General features: G+C 64.9%; 3 protein-coding genes across 8 annotated transcripts; 2 read left to right on the top strand and 1 right to left on the bottom strand.

Moving 5' to 3' along the window:
- Positions 1 to 1,258: 1,258 nt before the first annotated feature.
- Positions 1,259 to 6,583, top strand: METTL3 (methyltransferase 3, N6-adenosine-methyltransferase complex catalytic subunit). Of its 2 annotated transcripts, none has more exons than XM_044985177.1 (11): positions 1,259 to 1,488; positions 2,389 to 2,579; positions 2,879 to 3,277; positions 3,736 to 3,911; positions 4,209 to 4,425; positions 4,842 to 5,029; positions 5,747 to 5,785; positions 5,867 to 5,975; positions 6,064 to 6,129; positions 6,232 to 6,344; positions 6,426 to 6,583. In XM_044985177.1, exons 1-11 carry the CDS (start codon positions 1,395 to 1,397, stop codon positions 6,535 to 6,537), a joined length of 1,704 nt encoding a protein of 567 aa, XP_044841112.1. In that variant the 5' UTR covers positions 1,259 to 1,394; the 3' UTR covers positions 6,538 to 6,583. The 2 variants fall into 2 exon arrangements, with proteins under 2 accessions (XP_044841112.1, XP_044841113.1); XM_044985178.1 differs by lacking the exon at positions 1,259 to 1,488 and adding an exon at positions 2,090 to 2,225.
- A 123-nt stretch (positions 6,584 to 6,706) lies between these two features.
- TOX4 (TOX high mobility group box family member 4) lies at positions 6,707 to 17,911 on the bottom strand. 2 transcript variants are annotated; one of them, XM_044985175.1, is made up of 9 exons: positions 17,763 to 17,911; positions 14,512 to 14,580; positions 13,459 to 13,701; positions 12,928 to 13,185; positions 10,714 to 10,953; positions 10,533 to 10,604; positions 9,436 to 10,131; positions 7,002 to 7,165; positions 6,707 to 6,918 (listed from the first exon to the last, which is right to left on the bottom strand). In XM_044985175.1, exons 1-9 carry the CDS (start codon positions 17,766 to 17,768, stop codon positions 6,855 to 6,857), a joined length of 1,812 nt encoding a protein of 603 aa, XP_044841110.1. In that variant the 5' UTR covers positions 17,769 to 17,911; the 3' UTR covers positions 6,707 to 6,854. The 2 variants fall into 2 exon arrangements, with proteins under 2 accessions (XP_044841110.1, XP_044841109.1); XM_044985174.1 differs by having other exon boundaries at positions 10,714 to 10,956.
- RAB2B (RAB2B, member RAS oncogene family) lies at positions 17,900 to 21,528 on the top strand. Of its 4 annotated transcripts, none has more exons than XM_044985183.1 (8): positions 17,900 to 18,020; positions 18,497 to 18,568; positions 19,075 to 19,142; positions 19,460 to 19,542; positions 19,646 to 19,738; positions 20,070 to 20,181; positions 20,525 to 20,593; positions 20,921 to 21,528. In XM_044985183.1, exons 3-8 carry the CDS (start codon positions 19,095 to 19,097, stop codon positions 21,023 to 21,025), a joined length of 510 nt encoding a protein of 169 aa, XP_044841118.1. In that variant the 5' UTR covers positions 17,900 to 18,020; positions 18,497 to 18,568; positions 19,075 to 19,094; the 3' UTR covers positions 21,026 to 21,528. The 4 variants fall into 4 exon arrangements, with proteins under 4 accessions (XP_044841118.1, XP_044841115.1, XP_044841116.1 ...); XM_044985180.1 differs by having other exon boundaries at positions 17,924 to 18,027; XM_044985179.1 differs by lacking the exon at positions 17,900 to 18,020 and adding an exon at positions 18,053 to 18,364.
- Positions 21,529 to 21,797: the final 269 nt, after the last annotated feature.

Genomic DNA, 21,797 nt, shown 5'->3' on the forward strand with positions numbered 1-21,797 from the left:
CTTCCTCTCTCTCTCCCCTCTCCAGCCCCCGCACCAGGGCAGAGCAGCCGCCCCATCAGCCCAGGTGCCATGTTAAAGTCAGGGGGAGGGAAGAGTTCTTTACCCCCAGGAGGGAGCTAGGGCTAGATTCAGGGACAGTGAGTCTGTGGGACTGGGACTGGAACTCAGGGGTCCTGAATCCTAAGGTGTGACCCGCCTGGCAATCTAGGGCTCCCCTTTGCTCCACATGGGGCAAACATCCAGGGGTGTGTTTTCTGCTGCCCCAAACAGTCCTGCTGCCCTCCAGATGTGGCTGCATGTTGTGTGTGTGTGGGGGGGGTGCTTGGGGACACAAAGGGGCTGGAGGAATGGCAAATGTTATCCTCCAACCAGCCTAAAGCACACCAGGGAAAGGAGAAGCTGCAGCAGAAAAGGGAGCAGGGTTAGGCCCCCATCCCTGCCCAGAGCTAGTCACTATCACTGGGTTTGTTGGTCATCCCCAGGATCGGATCAGTGCCAGGCACTCACTACCAGGCTCCTTCGTGCCAGAACAGCCTCCCTAGTGTCTGCGACCAGTCACCAGCAGGCTCGGCTTTGTGCCCAGGTGCCAGTGATCAAGATGGCTGCCTCCACAGGTCCACTGCATTGACAACAAGGCTTGTGGCTTGGGCAAGCAATGCTCCAGTGCCAGTAGCCAACATGGCCACCAAAACTTCACACTGAGATTGCCACGTCCTCTATTCACCACCTTGATGCGAGAGACCAATGGGGGGGGGGAGGGGGGCTGCCACCTCGGATGGGGGCCAGACACCAACATGGTTGCAACCACTGCCCTGTGAGGGGGGTGAGTCACATTCTGCCAACCATCAACGTGGCTGGTGTGGAGTCGAAGTACAGCCGAAACTAATGACCAACAAGGGCCAAAAAACCTTTGTGCCAGTAACAAGAATGGTGGGTAGGCGCCTCTGTGCCAGTAAACAAGATGGCCGCCAAGACATCAGCGTTCGTCACTAATTAAGATGGACGCCAAGTATGCCCCAGTCAAAAATGGCCGCCGTGGAGGCTTTAAAACCAAGATGGCCGTCGTTTGCCAGCAAATAAGATGGCTGTTTTTAAAAACAAAGATAACCAAGATGGCGGCGTTCAAAATTACCCCTAACCAAGATGGCCGCTCTGTACACACATCCATAACCAAGATGGTCGTCGCTTGCCAGTATACGTGATGGCGGCGGCGGATTCGCGGTGTGGGCAGAAACAGGAAGTGCTCGCTCCTAATCTCCATCCCCCCGAGGCACTTCCGGTTACTCGTGTTCGCGCAGCCTGCGTGAGCAGCATCGGTTCGTCCCGGTGCCCGGGGCTGCCTGAGCGGGGAAGGGCGGCGGGGCTGGAGACCGCGCCCCGGGCCGGGCCGGGCCATGTCGGACACGTGGAGCTCGATCCAGGCCCACAAGAAGCAGCTGGACTCGCTGCGGGAGCGGCTCCAGCGGCGGCGGAAACAGGATCCGCTGGGTGAGCGGGTGGGGTGCGCGGGGCTCAAAGGGCAGAGCGGTACCATGGAGTTCAGGGGTCAAAGGGCACGGGATCAGGGGCCAATCCTAGGCCATTGGTGATGCAAGGAGGTCAGGGGGCAAAGGGCATGAGGGGGCAGTGGTGACACCAGCAGGAGTCCCTGGGGGGGTAGGGGTCGGGGGTGTCACAGGGTCAAAGGGCAAGTGGCATGAGTGAAGGACTAGGGCCTAGAGGATACCAAGGGGTCGGGGTAACTAGAGGAGGTGAAGGCACAGTGGTCATAGGGGTTGGTTGGGATTGGGGTTTGGCCGGGGTAGTGGGGGCTCAGGGAGGTATCGATGGTAGTGGGGGGGGGGGGCTAGATCCCTTGGTTGTGAGATCCAGGAGCACTGTGAGGGTCAAAGGTCAGCAAGGTCATGACTGGATCAGATGGGCAGACGCAGGGGCACTGTGGGCAAGGGGCACTGTGGCAGGGGGAGATTGGGAACCACGAGGCAGGGGCAGAGGGTGGCTGTATCAGTGACAGAAGCAGGACCCCTTGGGGTCAGAAGTGAAAGGGTATTTTGGGCACAGGGCTCAAGTGGTCCCCAAAGGGCACTAGGGCATCAAGGTGCTGGGGATACAGGGGGGTCAGGAATCAGGATGCATTGGGTGGCAAGAGAAGCCATGGCGTCGTGGCACTAGGGGGGTCAACAACAGCTGCAGCAGAGACCCCAGCTGGACCCACTGGCACAAGGGTGAGAGGCAGTGGGGGAGGGGGCAGGACTGATTGGCTGGAGCTGGGTGGAGAAGTTGGGATGCGGGGGGTTGGTGTAGTGGGTGGGTGCTGGGGAGGTCGGGAGGGGGGTGTCACCTGTCGATACTCAGACATCACCAGCGTTATCCCATCTCTCTCCCTAGACCTCAGGAACCCAGAGCTGGCATCACCTTTCCGCAGTGACAGCCCAGTGACCGCAGCCCCCACACCCAGCAGCGCAGCTAGAGAGCTGGCCACTGACCCCGAGCTGGAGAAGAAGCTGCTGCATCACCTCTCGGACCTGGGGCTGGCGCTGCCCACCGATGCCCTCTCCATCTGCCTGGCCATCTCCACGGTGAGAGCCCATTCCCTCCCCCTTGCTGCCGGTGCCCTGGGGCCCAGCCCCATTCCTCTCCCCCTCCACCGCCTGTCCATGTGACAACACACCCGCTGTCCCCCAGCAACACCTGCTCTGTCTACTATTTGCTGTTCCTTCGTTCCCTGGATTGGCTGATCCTCTGACACATCCCTCACCCTCCCTCCAGTTTGACCATCTCTTCCCCCGGGGGACCCTGTCTCTTCCCCTGCCAGGCACTGGGGTAACCCCATCTCTTTTCACACTTGCCCCACCCTGTGATCCTGTCTGTCCCACAGCCGGAGGCCCCCGTCACCCAGCGCAGCGTGGAAAGCCTGCTGCAGAAGTTTGCAGCTCAGGAGCTGATTGAGGTGCGCCGGGGGCTGCTGCAGGATGACGAGGAGCAGCCCACCCTGGTCACCTATGCTGACCACTCCAAGCTCTCTGCCATGATGGGCGCTGTGGCTGAGCGGAAGTGCCCTGCTGAGCCAGGCAGCGCTGGGGGCCAGAAGCGCTGGGCGGAGCAGGATGCTGGGGGTGCTGTTCCTTCCCCAGCCGGTGCCACCCCCTCTGCCTTGACCACCTCGGAGCTGGGCAAGGAACCGGCCAAGAAGTCTCGGAAGCAGGCGTCAGACCTGGACCTGGAGATTGAGAGCCTGCTGAGCCAGCAGTCCACCAAGGAGCAGCAGAGCAAGAAGGTGCCAGCTGGACACCTGGATCCTAGCCTCAACACAGGCTGGGGGATCTCGCCGTGGTTCTGGGAGGGGAGTGTGGTCTAGTGGGTTAGGGTCAGGGGCTGGGAGCTAGGACTCCTGGGTTCTGTCCCTGGCTCTGGGAGGGGAGTGAGTCGGAGCAGACATGATCTCAACCCTGACCTTGGGTGGGATCCTGAGACCTTTTTCTTTGGACCAATACAGTCTGTCTCCTTTTCACACCTCATTAACATTTAGTAACATTCATTGGTACAGGCTATTGTGACCATATATGAACCCTTACCCACTTTCCAGCACTTGAGGAAGGTCTGCTAGACACCCATTATTCCCACAGGGAGGGGCGGGGGAGGCTGAGAGTCAGGACTCCTTGGTTATGGGAGGGGAGCAGGCAGAAGGGAACCCCGGATTCCTGGGTCCTTCTCACAGCTTTCCCCACACCCTAGGTGAGCCAGGAGATCTTGGAGCTGCTGAACACAACCACGGCCAAGGAGCAGTCAATCGTGGAGAAGTTTCGCTCGCGGGGCCGCGCCCAAGTACAGGAGTTCTGTGACTATGGCACCAAGGAGGAGTGTATGAAAGCCACAGACGCTGAGCGGCCCTGCCGCAAACTGCACTTCAGGTGACAGCCTGTCCTGGGGCTGGGAATCAGGACGCCTGGGTTCTTTCCCCGGCTCTGGGAAGGGAGTGGGGTATGATGGGTTACAGCAGGGCAGGCTGGGAGCCAGGACTCCTGGGTTCTCTCCCTGGCTCTGGGAGGGGAGTGGAGGCTGGTGGGTTAGAGCAGGGGAGCTGGGAGCCAGGACTCCTGGGTTCTTTCCCTGGCACTGGGAGGGGAGTGGTCTAGTGGGGGGAACGGCAAGTTGGACACCCCGACTCCTGGGTTCCATGTCCGTCATATATCACTGTCCCCCCCCAGGCGCATCATTAACAAGCACACGGATGAGTCTTTGGGCGACTGCTCCTTCCTCAACACCTGCTTCCACATGGACACCTGCAAATACGTTCACTACGAGATTGATGCCTGCGCCGACCTGGATGCCCCCGGGGGGCGTGACCACAATGCTGGCCAGGAGCTGGCACTGCCCCAGGCGGTGGGTGGGGACCCCAGCATCGACCGCCTCTTCCCCCCGCAGGTATCGGTGGGGGTGGGGAGCAAGTGTCTGGGCGAATCAATTTGGGGGTGGGGGGTTAGGCAGGAAGTGGTATGGGACAGCAGGGCTGGTGGCGTTACAGGGGTGGGGCTGTCAGGTCTCTGGGGAAGAATTTGGGGGACGATGGGGGGGCAATGGGCAGCGTTACAGGGGTGGGGCTGTCAGGTCTCTGGGGAAGGGTTTGGGGGGGGTTCTGGTCAGCGATATGGGGGTGGGGCTGTCGGGTCTCTGGAGAGGGGCACAGTGGCTGGTGAGCTGTGAGATGACACAGTTCTGGGGGTTCCAGTGGAGGGCGGAGGCTTCCTGCTGCCCCATCAGCAGCTAAAGGCCGTTCTCCTTGAGGATGGGGGAGGGTAGTTTTGGTTTCTCTCTGACCCCCACCACCACCACTACCACAGTGGATCTGCTGCGACATCCGCTACCTGGATGTCAGCATCCTGGGCAAGTTCGCGGTGGTCATGGCCGACCCGCCCTGGGACATCCACATGGAGCTACCCTATGGCACCCTGACCGATGACGAGATGCGACGCCTCAACATCCCTGTGCTGCAGGACGAAGGGTTCCTCTTCCTCTGGGTCACTGGCCGGTACGCCGGCGGGGGCTGAGCCTGTGGGTCACCGGCTGGCATGGCGGGGGGGGGGGGAGGAGCCTGAGGGTCACCGGCTGGGGGAGGGCTGAGCCTGTGGGTCACCGGCGGGGGGAGGGCTGAGCCTCTGGGTCACTGGCTGGTACGCCGAGCCTGTGGGTCACCGGCTGGCATGGCGGGGGGGGGGGGAGGAGCCTGAGCCTGTGGGTCACCGGCTGGGGGAGGGCTGAGCCTCTGGGTCACTGGCCAGTACGCCAAGCCTGTGGGTCACCGGCTGGCATGGCGGGGGGCCTGAGCCTCTGGGTCACCAGCCAGTACATGCGAGGGGGGGTGGGGGGCCTGATCCTCTGGGTCCCTGGCTGGCATTTTGGGGGGGGGGGGCTGAGCCTCTGGGTCCCTGGCTAGCATTTGGGGGGGGGGCTGAGCCTCTGGGTCCCTGGCTGGCATTTTGGGGGCGGGGCTGAGCCTCTGGGTCCCTGGCTGGCATGGGAGAGGAGAGGGGAAAACGGCTGAGCCTCTGGGTCACCGGCTGCTTGGGGGGGAGGGGGGTGTGTGTGCACAGCAGAGGCTCTGGGTCACCAGTGAGCACGGGGAGGCAGTTGAGCCTGCCAGGGGGCCTGGGGTGGGCCGGGCTGCAGGTCACTGTGTGGCTATGGGGCAGGTTGACAGAGTGTCTGGGCCAGTTCAGCATCTCACCCCCACCTGCTGTCCCCGCAGGGCCATGGAGCTGGGACGCGAGTGTCTCAACCTCTGGGGGTGAGTGTCTGATCAGTCCCCACTCCCTCGCCACCACTGCTCCCCCGGCCCAGTCGCTAACCCCCTCCCCTTCTCCCCCAGGTACGAGCGGGTGGATGAGATCATCTGGGTGAAAACCAACCAGCTCCAGCGAATCATCCGCACGGGGCGGACAGGGCACTGGCTGAACCACGGCAAGGAGCACTGCCTGGTACGGGGGAGCACTGCCTGGGACCAGCTTAGATGGGGGGGTCCCCCCAGCTCCTGGCTCAGCCTCTTTCTCTCTCTCTCCTGTACAGGTGGGGGTCAAGGGGAACCCCCAGGGCTTCAACCGGGGTCTGGACTGTGATGTCATCGTAGCTGAGGTGAGTTCAGCCCCTCCCCATGCTCTGGCTCCCCCCTGCGGGGAGTGGCTAGGGTTCCTTCCCCGCACCCCACAGCTCCCCCATGGTCACCCCCTCTTGCAGGTCCGCTCCACCAGCCACAAGCCGGACGAGATCTACGGCATGATCGAGCGCCTCTCTCCCGGCACCCGCAAGATCGAGCTCTTCGGCCGCCCGCATAATGTGCAGCCCAACTGGTGTGCCCCCCCCCCCCCCCCCACTCTTCCCAGGACACCTGGACCCCCTGCCCGCTAACCCTGCCCTCCTCTCTCTGCCAGGATCACACTGGGCAACCAGCTGGACGGCATCCACCTGCTGGACCCTGACGTGGTGGCCCAGTTCAAGCAGCGCTACCCAGATGGGATCATCTCCAAGCCCAAGAACATGTAGGGGGCGGAAGGGACGGGGTTATTTCATAATAAAACGAGAAAACGAATGCTGGGCCTCGCTCGCTGGGCACAGGCAGCTCCCAACTCCTGGCTCGAGGGGATTCAGGCCAGGCAGCGGGGACGATGTTGGGGGCCATGTCCCCCTGGCCCCAATAAGCAGCTCACAAAGCTCCAGCCCCTCCCACTTTAATCAGCTCCAGAGGCATAGCCTGGCGTAAGAGCAAAGTCTGTGCCATCACCACCTCCCCCCGGGTCCCTGGCAGTGTCTGCGCCAGGCGCTGCCCGCACTCAGAACAGGCTCCATCCTGGCCACGCCGCTCACTTCACAAAGACCACGCTGCTGTTGGAGTTGCGAGAAGCCAGCCAGGCTAGGAACACATCCCTGCGAAGGGAGACAGAGCGAGTGTCAGCAGGTGAGAGGGAGGGGTGCCCGGGGACATGGGGGAGGCGCAGCACCCCCCTCACCTGCAGTGCTTGACGACGCACTCGCTGCTGCAGTACTCGTTGTCCCAGTCGCTGCTGCTGACGGGCAGGTTGTCGCAGCCGGAGCGCACGCAGCGGGGACGGGGCGACAGCCCCACAGGGGACTCGGACACCAGCTCCACATCCATCTGCGTCGGGGACTCCACCTGGGCGGGGGGAGTGGGGTCACTGGCTGCGGGGCGACGCCCTGGGGCGTCTCCCCGAATCACGCCCCTGCCGCCAGGCCACTCCCACCTCAGCGTGCTACAACCTCACGCACCCAACTGCACCCCCATGCCCAGCCCGTCCCCACACAGCACCCCTTCACCGCAGCCAGGACACTCCCGCCTCAGCAGGCTATGACCTCACGCACCCGACTGCACCCCCGTGCCCAGCCCGTCCCCACACAGCGCCCCTCCACCACCCCCTGCAGCCAGGACACTCCCGCCTCAGCAGGCTACGACCTCACGCACCCGACTGCACCCCCGTGCCCAGCCCGTCCCCACACAGCGCCCCTCCACCACCCCCTGCAGCCAGGACACTCCCGCCTCAGCAGGCTACGACCTCACGCACCCGACTGCACCCCCGTGCCCAGCCCGTCCCCACACAGCGCCCCTCCACCACCCCCTGCAGCCAGGACACTCCCGCCTCAGCAGGCTACGACCTCACGCACCCGACTGCACCCCCGTGCCCAGCCCGTCCCCACACAGCGCCCCTCCACCACCCCCTGCAGCCAGGACACTCCCGCCTCAGCAGGCTACGACCTCACGCACCCGACTGCACCCCCGTGCCCAGCCCGTCCCCACACAGCGCCCCTCCACCACCCCCTGCAGCCAGGACACTCCCGCCTCAGCAGGCTATGACCTCACGCACCCGACTGCACCCCCGTGCCCAGCCCGTCCCCACACAGCGCCCCTCCACCACCCCCTGCAGCCAGGAAACTCCCGCCTCAGCAGGCTACGACCTCACGCACCCGACTGCACCCCCGTGCCCAGCCCGTCCCCACACAGCGCCCCTCCACCACCCCCTGCAGCCAGGACACTCCCACCTCAGCAGGCTACGACCTCACGCACCCGACTGCACCCCCTTTCCAAGCCCGTCCCCTCACAGCGCCCCTCCACCACCCCCTGCAGCCAGGACACTCCCGCCTCAGCAGGCTACGACCTCACGCACCCGACTGCACCCCCGTGCCCAGCCCGTCCCCACACAGCGCCCCTCCACCACCCCCTGCAGCCAGGACACTCCCGCCTCAGCAGGCTATGACCTCACGCACCCGACTGCACCCCCGTGCCCAGCCCGTCCCCACACAGCGCCCCTCCACCACCCCCTGCAGCCAGGACACTCCCGCCTCAGCAGGCTACGACCTCACGCACCCGACTGCACCCCCGTGCCCAGCCCGTCCCCACACAGCGCCCCTCCACCACCCCCTGCAGCCAGGACACTCCCGCCTCAGCAGGCTACGACCTCACGCACCCGACTGCACCCCCGTGCCCAGCCCGTCCCCACACAGCGCCCCTCCACCACCCCCTGCAGCCAGGACACTCCCGCCTCAGCAGGCTATGACCTCACGCACCCGACTGCACCCCCGTGCCCAGCCCGTCCCCACACAGCGCCCCTCCACCACCCCCTGCAGCCAGGACACTCCCGCCTCAGCAGGCTATGACCTCACGCACTCGACTGCACCCCCGTGCCCAGCCCGTCCCCACACAGCGCCCCTCCACCACCCCCTGCAGCCAGGACACTCCCGCCTCAGCAGGCTATGACTGCTATGCTCACACATCCAACCACTCCCCTTACAGCACCTGTCTGTTCCCCCGCACCCAGCCCATCCCCACACAGCGCCCCTCCATCGCCCCCTGCACCCAGCCTACCCCCCGCGGCCGGGCCACTCCCGCCTCATGCTCAGCATGCTATGACCTCACGCACCTGACTGCACCACCCCCGCGCCCAGCCCAGCCCCACACAGCGCCCCTCCCGCCTCAGCGTGCTACGACCTCATGCACTCGACTGCACCCCCCCGCCCAGCCCATCCCCACAGTGCCCCTCCACCACCCCCTGTACCCAGCCTGTCACACCACCCCTCCATGACCCCCTGCACCCAGACTCTCCCCCATGCTATCCCTCCGTCCCCCTGAACCCAGCCCATCCCCGATCCCCTCCATGACCCCCTGTACCCAGCTGTCACCCCTCCACAACCCAACACCCCCCTGCACCCAGCCTATCCCCCCACGACCCACATAGAGAACCCCCAGGTCATCTACAACCCTCCAGTCCATCCCACCCCATGGCCTCTGAATGTGCTGGCTCTTTGCCCCGCCAGCCCCTCATCGACCGCAGGGCAGGGGAGAAATACAAGGACACAGGAGGCACCGTGTCTCAGTCCAGCCCTCCCCTGCCCAGGAGCAGGGCCATAGGACCCCCGTTCCCTCCCCCTCACCTCAGGCACCACGTCAGCCGTGATCATCTCCACAGGCTCCGGGGAGCCCTGGGGCTCTGGGCTGGGCCGCTCGGGACTGGCCTCCTCGGGCTGCAGGGTAACAGGCTGGATCTGCAGGGCTGGCGGAGGCAGGATCTTGATCTGCAGGGGCGGGGGCTGCTGCTGCAGGTGGAGCCGCACCTTCTGCTGCAGGGCGGGCTGCTGCATGGCCTGCAGGGGTGGCGGAGGCTGCAGGACAGCGACCTGCTGGGCAGGGGGCTGGGGCGGGGGCATCTGCTGCAGGGGCGGGGGCTGGAGCCGGGGCAGCTGCATGGAGGAGGCGGCCGCGGCAGCGGCCGCCGCAGCCTGCAGCACAGAGCGGGTGACAATCTGGGTGGCGCCCGTGCCCAGCTGCAGCCCCCTGGAGGTGACAGAGGTGACGGGGATGACAGTGACCACCCCGCCCTGCGAGGACAAGGGTAGCATCTGCTTGGGGATGATGATCTTGGTGAAGCTGGGCTGGGCTGGTGGTGGCGAGCAGAGGTTCCCGGGGGCGGGCACTGGCTGAGGGGTGGCCGGTGGGGACTCGAGAACTGGCGAGGGGGCAGGGGGTGTGGGGGCCGGCAAGGGAGCCGCAGGGGCTGGAGCTGGCGCTGGCTGGGGAGCTGCTGGGGGCGGCACTGGGTTCAGGTCCAGCTCCGCCGTCTCGGCTGCCGTCTGCAGAGAGGGAGAGTAAAGATTAGCCCAAGAGCAGAGAAAGCAGGCGGGGGGAGGCCATGAACAATGCAGGGCAGCCTCCTCCTCCCTGGAGCAACCCAGAGAGGAGCCCTAGGGGAGAACGGACGAGCCGGAGCCTCCTGCCAGGCGCGGGAGAAGCAGCTGAAGCAGGGACCTTCCGAGAACTTGCTACAGTTTTGCTGGACTCCCTCAGCCGTTTTCTCTGACCCTCTCCCTCCTCCATCTCTGCTTCGTTCCACCCTGCTCCTCATCCAGCCCCCCTCTCTCCACTGAGCCCAGCCCACCTTCAGAACTGCAGGGTGCAGAGCGGCTGCTTGCTGCCCTCAGCCTGGGACTAGGCATACAGCACCGAGCGCAGTGAGACCCTGTGCCTGACACACCTGGATAGCCCGATAGGCCGCCAGCGCCTTCAGATACTCCTTCTTCGCCGCCTCCGTCTTCCGCTTGTAAACCTGGCGAGGAAGGACAGGGGGTGAGCAGCAACACCCACCCCCAGCTCTGCCCCTCCCCAGCCCTCACCTGCCTGTGCTCTTCCCCCCAGGCTCCCACTGCCCTACCCACCTGTTTCTGCTCCTCGCCCAAGCTGTCCCACATGGAGGCCACGATCTTGGAGACCTCCCCGAAGGTGGCGTTAGGGTTCTGGCCCTTGATGGCGGCCTGTGTGTCACGGAAGAACAGGGCGTAGGCCGAGACTGGTTTCTGCGGCTCATTTGGGTCCTTCTTCTTCTTCTGCTTCTTGGCAGGTTTCTGCTTCCGCCCCACGTCCAGCACCACCGGCGCAGCCTTCTGGGCTGGCACCTGCTGCTGGAGACAGACCTCACCATCAGCAGCACACATGGGGGAGCCAAGCGCCTGGGGGCGGGTGGGGGGAGCGGGAGCGAGGGGCCCCGGCGCTGCCCACAGAGGGGAGGAGGAGCGGGAGCGAGGGGCCCCGGCGCTGCCCACAGAGGGGAGGAGGAGCGGGAGCGAGGGGCCCCGGCACTGCCCACAGAGGGGAGGAGGAGCGGGAGCGAGGGGCCCCGGCGCTGCCCACAGAGGGGAGGAGGAGCGGGAGCGAGGGGCCCCGGCGCTGCCCACAGAGGGGAGGAGGAGCGGGAGCGAGGGGCCCCGGCGCTGCCCACAGAGGGGAGGAGGAGCGGGAGCGAGGGGCACCCGCGATGCCAACAGAGGGGAGGAGGAGCGGGAGCGAGGGGCCCCGGCGCTGCCCACAGAGGGGAGGAGGAGCGGGAGCGAGGGGCCCCGGCGCTGCCCACAGAGGGGAGGAGGAGCGGGAGCGAGGGGCCCCGGCGCTGCCCACAGAGGGGAGGAGGAGCGGGAGCGAGGGGCCCCGGCGCTGCCGGGGGGGGGATGGGGGGAGGAGCGGGAGCGAGGGGCCCCAGCATTGCCCAGGGGAGGGCGAGGGGCCCCGGCGCTGCCCAGGGGAGGGCGAGGGGCCCCGGCGCTGCCCACAGGGGGGGGGAGGAGCGGGAGCCCCAGCGCTGCCCACAGGGGGGGGGGGACGAGCGGGAGCGAGGGGCCCCGGCGCTGCCCGGGGGGGGGGACCGGGAGCAAGGGGCCCCGGCGCTGCCCGGGGGGGGGACCGGGAGCGAGGGGCCCCGGCGCTGCCCGGGGGGGGATGGTGGCAGGAGCGGGAGCGAGGGGCCCCAGCATTCCCCAGGGGGGGAGAGGGGCCCTGGCGCTGCCCGGGGGGATGGGGGGAGGAGCGGGAGCGAGGGGCCCCGGCGCTGCCCGGGGGGAGGAGGAGCGGGAGCGAGGGGCCCCGGCGCTGCCCGGGGGGAGGAGGAGCGGGAGCGAGGGGCCCCGGCGCTGCCCGGGGGGAGGAGGAGCGGGAGCGAGGGGCCCCGGCGCTGCCGGGGGGGAGGAGGAGCGGGAGCGAGGGGCCCCGGCGCTGCCCGGGGGGAGGAGGAGCGGGAGCGAGGGGCCCCGGCGCTGCCCGGGGGGAGGCGGAGCGGGAGCGAGGGGCCCCGGCGCTGCCCGGGGGGAGGAGGAGCGGGAGCGAGGGGCCCCGGCGCTGCCCGGGGGGAGGAGGAGCGGGAGCGAGGGGCCCCGGCGCTGCCCGGGGGGAGGAGGAGCGGGAGCGAGGAGCCCCGGCGCTGCCCGGGGGGGGGAATGGGGGGAGGAGCGGGAGGCTCCAGCATTGTCCGGGGGGGGGGAGGGGCCCCGGCGCTGCCCAGGGGGGAGGACCGGGAGCGAGGGGCCCCAGCGCTGCCCGGGGGGGGGAGGAGCGGGAGGCCCCGGCGCTGCCCACGGGGGGGGGAGGAGCGGGAACCCCGGCGCTGCCCGGGGGGAGGAGGAGCGGGAGCGAGGGGCCCCGGCGCTGCCTGGGGGGTGGGATGGGGGGAGGAGCGGGAGGCTCCAGCATTGTCCGGGGGGGGGGGAGGGGCCCCGGCGCTGCCCAGGGGGGAGGACCGGGAGCGAGGGGCCCCAGCGCTGCCCGGGGGGAGGAGGAGCGGGAGGCCCCGGCGCAGCCCACGGGGGGGGGGTGGAGCGGGAACCCCGGCGCTGCCCGGGGGGAGGAGGAGCGGGAGCGAGGGGCCCCGGCGCTGCCTGGGGGGTGGGATGGGGGGAGGAGCGGGAGGCTCCAGCATTGTCCAGGGGGGGGAGGGGCCCCGGCGCTGCCCGGGGTGGAGGACCGGGAGCGAGGGGCCCCAGCGCTGCCCGGGGGGAGGAGGAGCGGGAGGCCCCGGCGCTGCCCACGGGGGGAGGAGGAGCGGGAGCAAGGGGCCCCGGCGCTGCCCGGGGGGGGCCATGGCACAGGCACCAGCAGCATCTCACCCGTCTGAACTCCTCGGGCTCGTCCTCCTGCAGGGAGCTGGTGGGGGACGGCGTGGTGGAGAGCCGCTCCTCGGGCGACTGGGCCGCGGGCGGTAGGATGGAGCTGCCCCCCAGGCTCAGGCCCAGCTGGGAGCTCAGCTCGGACTGGTCGATGGTGGTCAGCTGGCCGTGCCCCATCAGTGCCCCAGGGCTCATGGGCACGTCTATCGTGACGGGCGGGTTGGTGCTGTACTGGGTGCCCATGGAGTGATCCAGGTCCTGGGGGGGCAGACACAAAGCTGGGGGGCCGGCGCTGGGGGGCCGGCGCTGGGGGGCACTGTCCTTCCCCCGAGGAAGCCCCCGGCAGCGCCAGCCTCCTGCAATACCCTAGTCTGCTGCTAGAGGGCACCAGCCCTGGCCCTCCCGGCACGTACATCCCCAGCCAGCCAGTAGGGGGCCCAGGCTCCTCCGCAGCCCACAGCCAGGCACTACTGGGCAGTGCCTTGCAAGGCAGCCCTCCCCTCCCCTGCCCTGCCCAGCCCGGCCCCTCACCATGGCCAGCCCCCCCGCCAGGAGCCCGCCGCCCTGCTCCATGAGGCTGTGGTTCATGCCCACGGGCATGTCGAGGGCCTGCACGCCATACTGGGTGGAGAAGCCGGCATCGGGCGCGCTGCTGGGGTCCCCCAGGTCATCGAAGTGCCCCACCACGTCTGAGACGGCCAGCGAGGGGTCGGCGTCCAGGGAGATGGGCGGGATCTCAAACTCCTCATCCCCCAGGCTGGGGGTGTGGAACGTCTGCAGAAAGGTCGGAGACTTGAACTTGGTACCCTGGTGCCCCCTTCCCCCGGCCAAGGTCCACCCCATCTCCCTGGTGCCCCCCACTATCCTTCACCTAGCCAGGGCTCAGCCCCATGACCCTGGTGCGCCCCCTGCCCCTGCCCCGGTCCCAGCCTCCATCTCCCTGGTATCTCCCTTCTCCCACCCCTGGCCAGGGCCCAGCCCCCATCTCCCTGGTGCCCCCCTGCCCCCTCCCTGGGCCCAGCCCCATCACCCTGGGGTGCCCATCACTACCCCTTCCCCGGCCAGAGCTCAGCCCTCATCACCCTGGTACCCCCCTGCCCCCTCCCCCAGCCAGAGATCAGCCCCCATCTCCCTGGTGCCCCTCACTACTCCAACCCTGGCCAGGGCCCAGCTCCCATCTCCCTGGTGCCTCATAGTGATCCAGAGGATCTGTGCCACACCCTATCTTTTAAACTGTCCCTCGGAGGAACCCCTTCAGTGAACCAGACCCCCAGGGGGTCCCACTCTTCCTTCAGAGTCGGCCACATGGCTCCACGACCGAGCTTCTGGGCTCCAGCCCCCCTGCTTCACCCCAGGAAGTCCCACTGGGGCAGCAACGTTTTCCCTCACGGGTCCTTCTCACAATGACCCTCTTAGTTTCCTCTCTCTGCCTCTGCTAGTCGCTCATTCCCAGGTGAGCCTTGGTCTCCGCACGGGCCAGCTCCAGCCTCCATCCATGGGCCTCCTCCCGCAGACCCTGCTCCGCTCAGCTCCCATCCCAAATCCATCTCCCATTTTCCACCCTCAGCCGCAATGCCATCTCACCTCTGCCCCCGACAGGAAGGGATGAGCCGTACCCGTGATGGCCAGGTAATTGTCATTTCCTCCAGGGAACTACGGGGGAGAGAAGAGATGTGGGCTGGTGAGGAAGAGGGAGCAGACCAGCCTGTGCCCTCGGTCTCAGTGCAAACCCCAGCCCACAGGCATTCAGGCCTGTACATGGGGTGACTGGCACCCAGTCCAGGCAGCAGCGAGGGGCAAACAAAGGAGTCCCAGGGGTGTTAATGGGGCTTTCCAGTCAGACACAGGCAACCACACCAGCCTCACCTGCACACACCAGAACCCGGGGCTGTAAGCTGGGCCAGCCACATTCGGGCAGGAAATCAGGCACCACTGTTGTTGGGGTTTTTTTGTTTTTTTAACAATGAGGGTAATTAACCACTAGGACAAACTCCTGAGGGAAGTGGTGGAATCTCCATCTCATGAGGGCTTCAGAGACAGCCCGGAGACCATCCTGGAAGGTGCTTTAGGAAGACAGGCATTGTTGAGCTCTGGCCAGCAGGAACTGGGAGGAATTCTCTGGTCTGTGACACACAGGGTCCCTGATGGCTTTAAAAAATCAATGAAAAGTCCCAGGGATTTAGTTTGAACCGTTTTCCAAACCAATTCAGTTACCCTGGTGCTGAGCCTTATAGAGATGCCCTCCTTACAGATTAAAGCAGGTACATTTCAGTTTGGGGCCACCCAAAATAACCAGTTAACCAACCCAAAATAAACTGGCTTTAATGGGAAATAAGGACACTCACGTGCTTCTGTTATGGTTTAACCGAATTTAAACCAACCTCTTAAACTAGCACAACAAGCTGCCAGGCTAAATAGTGCCTTCAAAGGTTTTATTTTGTCTAGATTTGAAAATTAATCCGGATTAAGGCAGGGAGAATTTAAACTACAGCTCTCCACATGTATAAACTCCCTGCTTTGTCACAGGCTCCCTGTGGAAGCTGAGACGAGTCACTGAGGGCTTGTTTACATGGGACACTCAGAAAAGTTAATCCAATTTAGCAAGTGTGAATTTAAAGTGGATTTGTTAAACTGCACACAACTCCTGTGTGGACAGTCTTATTCAGCATTTAAGTGGCCATAATTAACTAACTTTACTTAACTTCAAAGTGAGTTAAGTTAAATGTGGTTTAACTAATTCACTTCAAATGAATTCACATTAATTTTTCTGAGTGTCTCATGCAGAGGAGCCCTTAGCCTTTCTGCCTTAGTCCCCCAGCCGTACAGAGGGCATACTAGCACTGTGCTGCCTCTCAGGAGCACTGGGAGAAGAAATACACTCAAGATTGTCAGGCACTCAGATACTCTAGAAGTACTTTAGCTTGTTCCTGTGTAGCTGAATCCACTTTCATAGCAAAGCTATTCCTGAACAAGTCCATGTGCAGACAAACCCAATGCCTGCAGTTTAACCCACGTAAACTGGGCTCAAGCCAAGCCCTGGTCTAGGTTTAGTGGCAGAGCTATGTTTGTGACGCGTGTGACATTTATGCCAGAAAAACCCCACAGAAGCCACAGTAAAACTGGTATAAAAAGATATGCTAGGAGAGCTTATTTCGCTTCCCGGCACAAACACTTTTATACCAGCAGAGCTGTCTCTACAGTGGCTACCTTAACGCTGCTGACATGGCCATGTTTACGTGTAGACAAGACCTGGCTCACAGCCTTTTTGTCACTCTAAGGTGGCCTAGGGATCTGGGATTTCAGCCTGACCCACAGGCAGAGCCACGGGGATCTCTTTGAGGATGGGATTTTACACAGGTTCAATCGAACTGATGAGAGTTCGTGAGTGGATGCTCAGTTTACAGGTGTGAGTCAAACTGCCTGAACCAGTTTCACGCCAGCAGGAGGCAGGTGTTGGTCACAATCCAATCTCTTCATTACTTTGGCGTAAGGCTTCGTCTACACTAGCACGGGTTAGCTGGCAGAGCTGGACACCAGCGCAGCTCTGCTGCCAACGCTGCCCTAGCAGAGATACGCCTGATGCCAGTCCAAGAGAAACTGCATTTAAACAGCACACAGCTCAGGTCAGCTCCCAGAGCCAAACGAGCTGCACCAGCAAATGCGCTTTTGTGTTGGCATCACCACGCCCAGGGGGTCCCAGCTCCATTATTCTGGGGGGAGTGGGGGCAGGTGTGTGTGTTACACATGGACGATGGCAAAACCTTTACATGCAGAACAGGTCTGAGCCTCTGACTTCAGCACTCCCCAACCACCTCCTCAGCCCCCCACAATCACCCCCTAGCCCCCCAACCACTCCCCAGCCCGCCACAAACATTCCTCTGCAACCACCCCCAAGCCACCGCCCCAGCCCCCCAACCACCCCCTGCAACCACCCCTTAGCCCCCCAACCACTCCCCAGCCCGCCGCAAACATTCCTCTGCAACCACCCCCACCTCCCCAGCCCCCCACAACCACCCCCAAGCCACCGCCCCAGCCCCCCAACCACCCCCTGCAACCACCCCTTAGCCCCCCAACCACTCCCCAGCCCGCCACAAACATTCCTCTACAACCACCCCCACCTCCCCAGCCCCCCACAACCACCCCCAAGCCACCGCCCCAGCCCCCCAACCACCCCCCACAATCACCCCCTAGGCCTCCAACCACTCCCCAGCCCGCCGCAAACATTCCTCTGCAACCACCCCCACCTCCCCAGCCCCCCACAACCACCCCCAAGCCACCGCCCCAGCCCCCCAACCACCCCCCACAATCACCCCCTAGGCCTCCAACCACTCCCCAGCCCGCCGCAAACATTCCTCTGCAACCACCCCCACCTCCCCAGCCCCCCACAACCACCCCCACGCCACCGCCCCAGCCCCCCAACCACCCCCTGCAACCACCCCTTAGCCCCCCAACCACTCCCCAGCCCGCCGCAAACATTCCTCTGCAACCACCCCCACCTCCCCAGCCCCCCACAACCACCCCCAAGCCACCGCCCCAGCCCCCCAACCACCCCCCGCAACCACCCCTTAGCCCCCCAACCACTCCCCAGCCCGCCACAAACATTCCTCTGCAACCACCCCCACCTCCCCAGCCCCCCACAACCACCCCCAAGCCACCGCCCCAGCCCCCCAACCACCCCCCACAATCACCCCCTAGGCCTCCAACCACTCCCCAGCCCGCCGCAAACATTCCTCTGCAACCACCTCCCCAGCCCCCTACAACCGCCCCCAAGCCACCTCCCCAGCCACCCTCCCACCCCCCAGACACCTCCCCAGCCCCTCAGCCACCCCCCTCACCTCCATGGTCCCAGCAGCCGCCACCGCCTGCGAGTCTGTGAACGACCCCCCCACCCCGAGCCCTCTCCCGGAACCGGAAATCGCCGTGCTCCCCTGTTCTCCCCCCGCCGCCGCTGTTTGGCGTCACTTCCGGTACAAACCCCAAGCCCCCCGCAGAGCTGGGAGTGGAAGACAGCGGGATGCCCGGGCGGACAAAGCGGTTGGAGAGCAACCGAGTTTAGCTCTCCCCGAGATAGAATGGCGCCGGAAGTAGAAATGGTACTGGGTGAGGGATAGAGCGGCGCTGGAAATAGAGCAGTAGAGATGGCCCTATGCTAGGGCTAGAACGGCTCCGGAAGTGGATAATAGAGTCGGCATCGGAAGAAGGCTAGAGCGTACCGGAAGTAGAGCATAGAGTAGGCTCCGTGCTGGGGATATAGCGGCGCCACTCGCCGGAAGTAGTGCAGTGGAGACGGGTGACGGCACAGGCGGGGATAGAGCGGCACCAGGTGTAGAGCAGTAGAGTCGGAGCCTGGGCGGGGATAGAGAGGCCCTTGGCGGACCCGGTTGGGGCATCATGTCTTACGCCTATCTCTTCAAATACATCATCATCGGGGACACCGGTACTGTGGGGGAGGGGCGCTGGGCCCGTCCGGGCGGGGGGGGGGGGTCACTCACTGCCCCAGCCCCCCCGGGCCCCGGCTCCGGGGGGCCCAGGCGGGGCCGGGCCTGAGAGTCTCGTTTTGTGCCCCCAGGTGTCGGGAAATCCTGTCTCCTGCTGCAGTTCACCGACAAGCGCTTCCAGCCCGTTCACGACCTGACCATCGGTGACGGGCGGGGCTGCGGGGCGGGAGGGGGTGGAAGGGGGGCCTGCGGGCGGGAGTGAGGGGCACTGACAGAGCTGGGCTGGCAGGGGCTGCGGGTCCGAAGTGAGGGGCACTGACAGAGCTGGGTGGGGGCTGGGCTGGCAGGGGCTGCGGGTCAGGAGTGAGGGGCACTGACAGAGCTGGGCTGGCAGGGGCTGCGGGTCGGGAGTGAGGGGCACTGACAGAGCTGGGCTGGCAGGGGCTGCGGGTCAGGAGTGAGGGGCACTGACAGAGCTGGGCTGGGCTGGCAGGGGCTGCAGGTCGCGAGTGAGAGGCACTGACAGAGCTGGGCTGGTAGGGGCTGTGGGTCAGGAGTGAGGGACACTGGCAGAGCTGGGCGGGGCAGGGCTGGGCTGGCAGGGGCTGCAGGTCGCGAGTGAGAGGCACTGACAGAGCTGTGTACTGTACTGGGCCTGCCCCATTGGGTCCCCCTTTTGATGGTTTCTGCTGTTGTGTCTTTCTGCCAGGTGTGGAGTTCGGAGCTCGGATGATCAACATTGACAGCAAACAGATCAAGCTGCAGATCTGGGACACAGTGAGATGGGGCAGACACTGACGGGGGAGGCTGGATTCACAGTTGTGGGGAACAGTGGGGCTGGGAGACATAGCTGAGGAGGTGTGGGGGTAGGTAGCTAGGAGCAGTAGGAGTAATGGGGCTGGGAGCTGTGGGGTGTGGTTACACAGAGGGTGCTGAGGATTGTACTGCAGCTGTGGCGCAGGGGAGGAGGTGGGTGTGATGCAGAGGAATAGGGTGACTAGGAGAAGCCAGGTGTGGCTGGGGGAGCCAGGGGACCCAGCAGGGAAGTGGAGCCAGGTGAGCAGCTGCATTCACCCCCTTTTTCTCTCATCCAGGCTGGGCAGGAGTCTTTCCGTTCCATCACCCGCTCCTACTACCGTGGTGCAGCTGGAGCACTGCTGGTCTATGACATCACCAGGTAAGGCCTGGCTCCCTCACCCCACACTCCCCTCTCTCATGCGCTCAAAGCCTGGGGGCCGTCTGTCCCCGCAGCACCTTTCAACCCCTTCTCTGGCCCGCAGGCGGGAGACCTTTAACCACCTGACCTCGTGGCTGGAGGACGCTCGGCAACATTCCAGCTCCAACATGGTCATCATGCTTATTGGCAACAAGAGGTAACTGAAGTGGTTGGGTTCCAGGGCAGGTCCATGCCGAGATCTGCTGTCAAGGAGCTGAAGGAGCGGCCAGAGGGTTTCTCATCTCCGGGGGGGTGTAGGAACCCCGGGGGGGGGGCTGATATCTGCAGGGTCGGATGGGAAGCTGGCTTTCCGTGAGGGGATTCTCTGGGCAGTGCAGGGATTCAGGGTGAAGCATGGTCATCCCTGCCAGGACAGGCTCCACAGCTGAGGGCAGGGCTCCCACCATGGCCTTTGGGGGGCCCTAGGACTCACCAGGGCAGGACCCCTGCCCAGCCATGCTCACCCCGCACCTGTGGTGTCCCCGCAGTGACCTGGAGTCCCGGCGGGATGTGCAGAAAGCAGAGGGAGAGGCCTTCGCGCGGGAACATGGGCTGGTCTTCATGGAGACCTCAGCCAAGACGTCCACCAACGTCGAGGAGGTGACCGAGGGGAAAGGGGGACTGGGATCACGGCCTGGGACTGCCCCTTCTCCCTCTCTCCCGCAGTCCCCCCACCCACTCTCCCACCTCATTCCTTCCTGTTCTGCCCACCCCATTCCCCTTCCCACACTCTCCGCTCGGCCAAGACAGCTGTCAGTGGCAGAGGGGACTAGAAGGGACCTGGGGTCACCTCCCACAGTGCCCCTTTCCACACCCCGTTACACCCAGGAGCCCCCCTCCTTACAGCAGGCTAGGGGGTGCATCTGGGAGCCACATCCTGGGTGCAGGGGACAGACGGCTCCAGGCCAGCCTGCTTTCAGCTCCACGTGTGTTGGGTTTTCAGGCCTTCATTGACACAGCCAAGGAAATCTACAGGAAGATTCAGCAGGGGCTCTTTGACGTCAACAATGAGGTGAGCCAGACCCCACCACTTCTTGTCCCACCTGGGCCTCATTGCTCATCCGCTGGGGCCTGCAGGGCCTTCTGCCTGGGGGGTGCCCCGGCACTGCCATCCTGGATGTCTGGGTTCCCACTTCCTCTGCCAGGCATATGTTGCAGGAGTGAGTGCCCCATGCTGCTATCTCAGATCCCTGGGTCCCTTCCCCTAGGGGCCAGGAGCTCTGTGAGATCTTCTATGGATGATGGGGTCCCATTCCGAGACCCAGTGTCTTGTTGCAGGGCCCGCAGAGGCAGCGCCCTCTCCTGTCCACACCCGAGTAACCTTCCCTCTCTCTTCTAGGCGAATGGCATCAAGATCGGGCCCCAGCAGCCGTCGGGGGCAGCTCCTGGCGCCGGCTCTCGCCACAGCCCCCAGGGCTCAGGAGACAGCTCGGGCTGCTGTTGAGCCCCGCGTTGATGCCAGTGCCCCTGGAGTGGGGGGTCACCCTCGGCTCCCCTGGGGCTGAAACCAGCCCACCCCAGTCCCTGGTGGGGAAGGTGGCTCCCTGGCTGAGCTGTGGAGGTGGGAGGGGGCTCGTGACTCCTGTCCCGACCCCATGGAGGGGAACAGGTGTCCCCTGACGCACGCCTGGGGGGTGGTTAAAGACCCTGCCCATGGTTCCACACCCCCAAACATTCCTTCTTGTGGAGGGGGGGGAGGGCAGAGCCTGGTCTGGAGTCTCCCCCCATCAGTGCCTTTTCGCTTCAGCTGCATCTCTTGCTGCCTGGGCCCCAGTGAGGCCCCTGCTTCCCTGGGGCTTGTGGGTCCCAACTGGGGGCCCCCCACCCTGTTTGTGTGTTCCTGGCCAGGTGCCCAGCCCCCACCCCTCAGCCTGTATCGGCTTTTATCGTGTACTCCCTCTCTGTGGCTCCTCGTCTTATTAAACGTGTGCATGTCTGTAACCCGCACTCGCTGCATTTCTGCTTATGGGGCGGGGCACCATGGCGTGGTCCTTCCCCTCCCAGAGCCGGGGAGAGAACCCAGGAGTCCTAGCCCGCTCTAACCACTAGACCCCACTACCCTCCCAGAGCTGGAGAAAGAACCCAGGAGTCCTAGCTTCCCCCCTACACACACCAGCTCTAACCACTAGACTCCACTCCCCTCCCAAAGCTGGAGAAAGAACCCAGGAGTCCTAGCTCCCCCCCCCACACACACACACACCAGCTCTAACCACTAG

This window comes from Mauremys mutica, chromosome 13 (genome assembly GCF_020497125.1).
Source record: "Mauremys mutica isolate MM-2020 ecotype Southern chromosome 13, ASM2049712v1, whole genome shotgun sequence".
NCBI classification, from domain to species: domain Eukaryota; kingdom Metazoa; phylum Chordata; order Testudines; family Geoemydidae; genus Mauremys; species Mauremys mutica.

Bases quoted from the DNA above. Each gene is read 5' to 3' on its own strand.
- METTL3 (XM_044985177.1), top strand. From the start codon at position 1,395: ATGTCGGACACGTGGAGCTCGATCCAGGCCCACAAGAAGCAGCTGGAC. The intron at 5,030-5,746 runs GTACGCCGGCGG...CTGTCCCCGCAG, and splicing joins TTCCTCTGGGTCACTGGCCG to GGCCATGGAGCTGGGACGCG. The intron at 5,976-6,063 runs GTACGGGGGAGC...TCTCCTGTACAG, and splicing joins ACGGCAAGGAGCACTGCCTG to GTGGGGGTCAAGGGGAACCC.
- RAB2B (XM_044985179.1), top strand. From the start codon at position 18,319: ATGTCTTACGCCTATCTCTTCAAATACATCATCATCGGGGACACCG. The intron at 18,569-19,074 runs GTGACGGGCGGG...TCTTTCTGCCAG, and splicing joins CGTTCACGACCTGACCATCG to GTGTGGAGTTCGGAGCTCGG. The intron at 20,594-20,920 runs GTGAGCCAGACC...TCTCTCTTCTAG, and splicing joins TCTTTGACGTCAACAATGAG to GCGAATGGCATCAAGATCGG.
- TOX4 (XM_044985174.1), bottom strand. The intron at 13,186-13,458 runs GTGAGGGGCCGG...CTGCCCCCCCAG, and splicing joins TGGCGGGGGGGCTGGCCATG to GACCTGGATCACTCCATGGG. The intron at 6,919-7,001 runs GTGAGGGGGGTG...CTCCCTTCGCAG, and splicing joins TGCGTCGTCAAGCACTGCAG to GGATGTGTTCCTAGCCTGGC.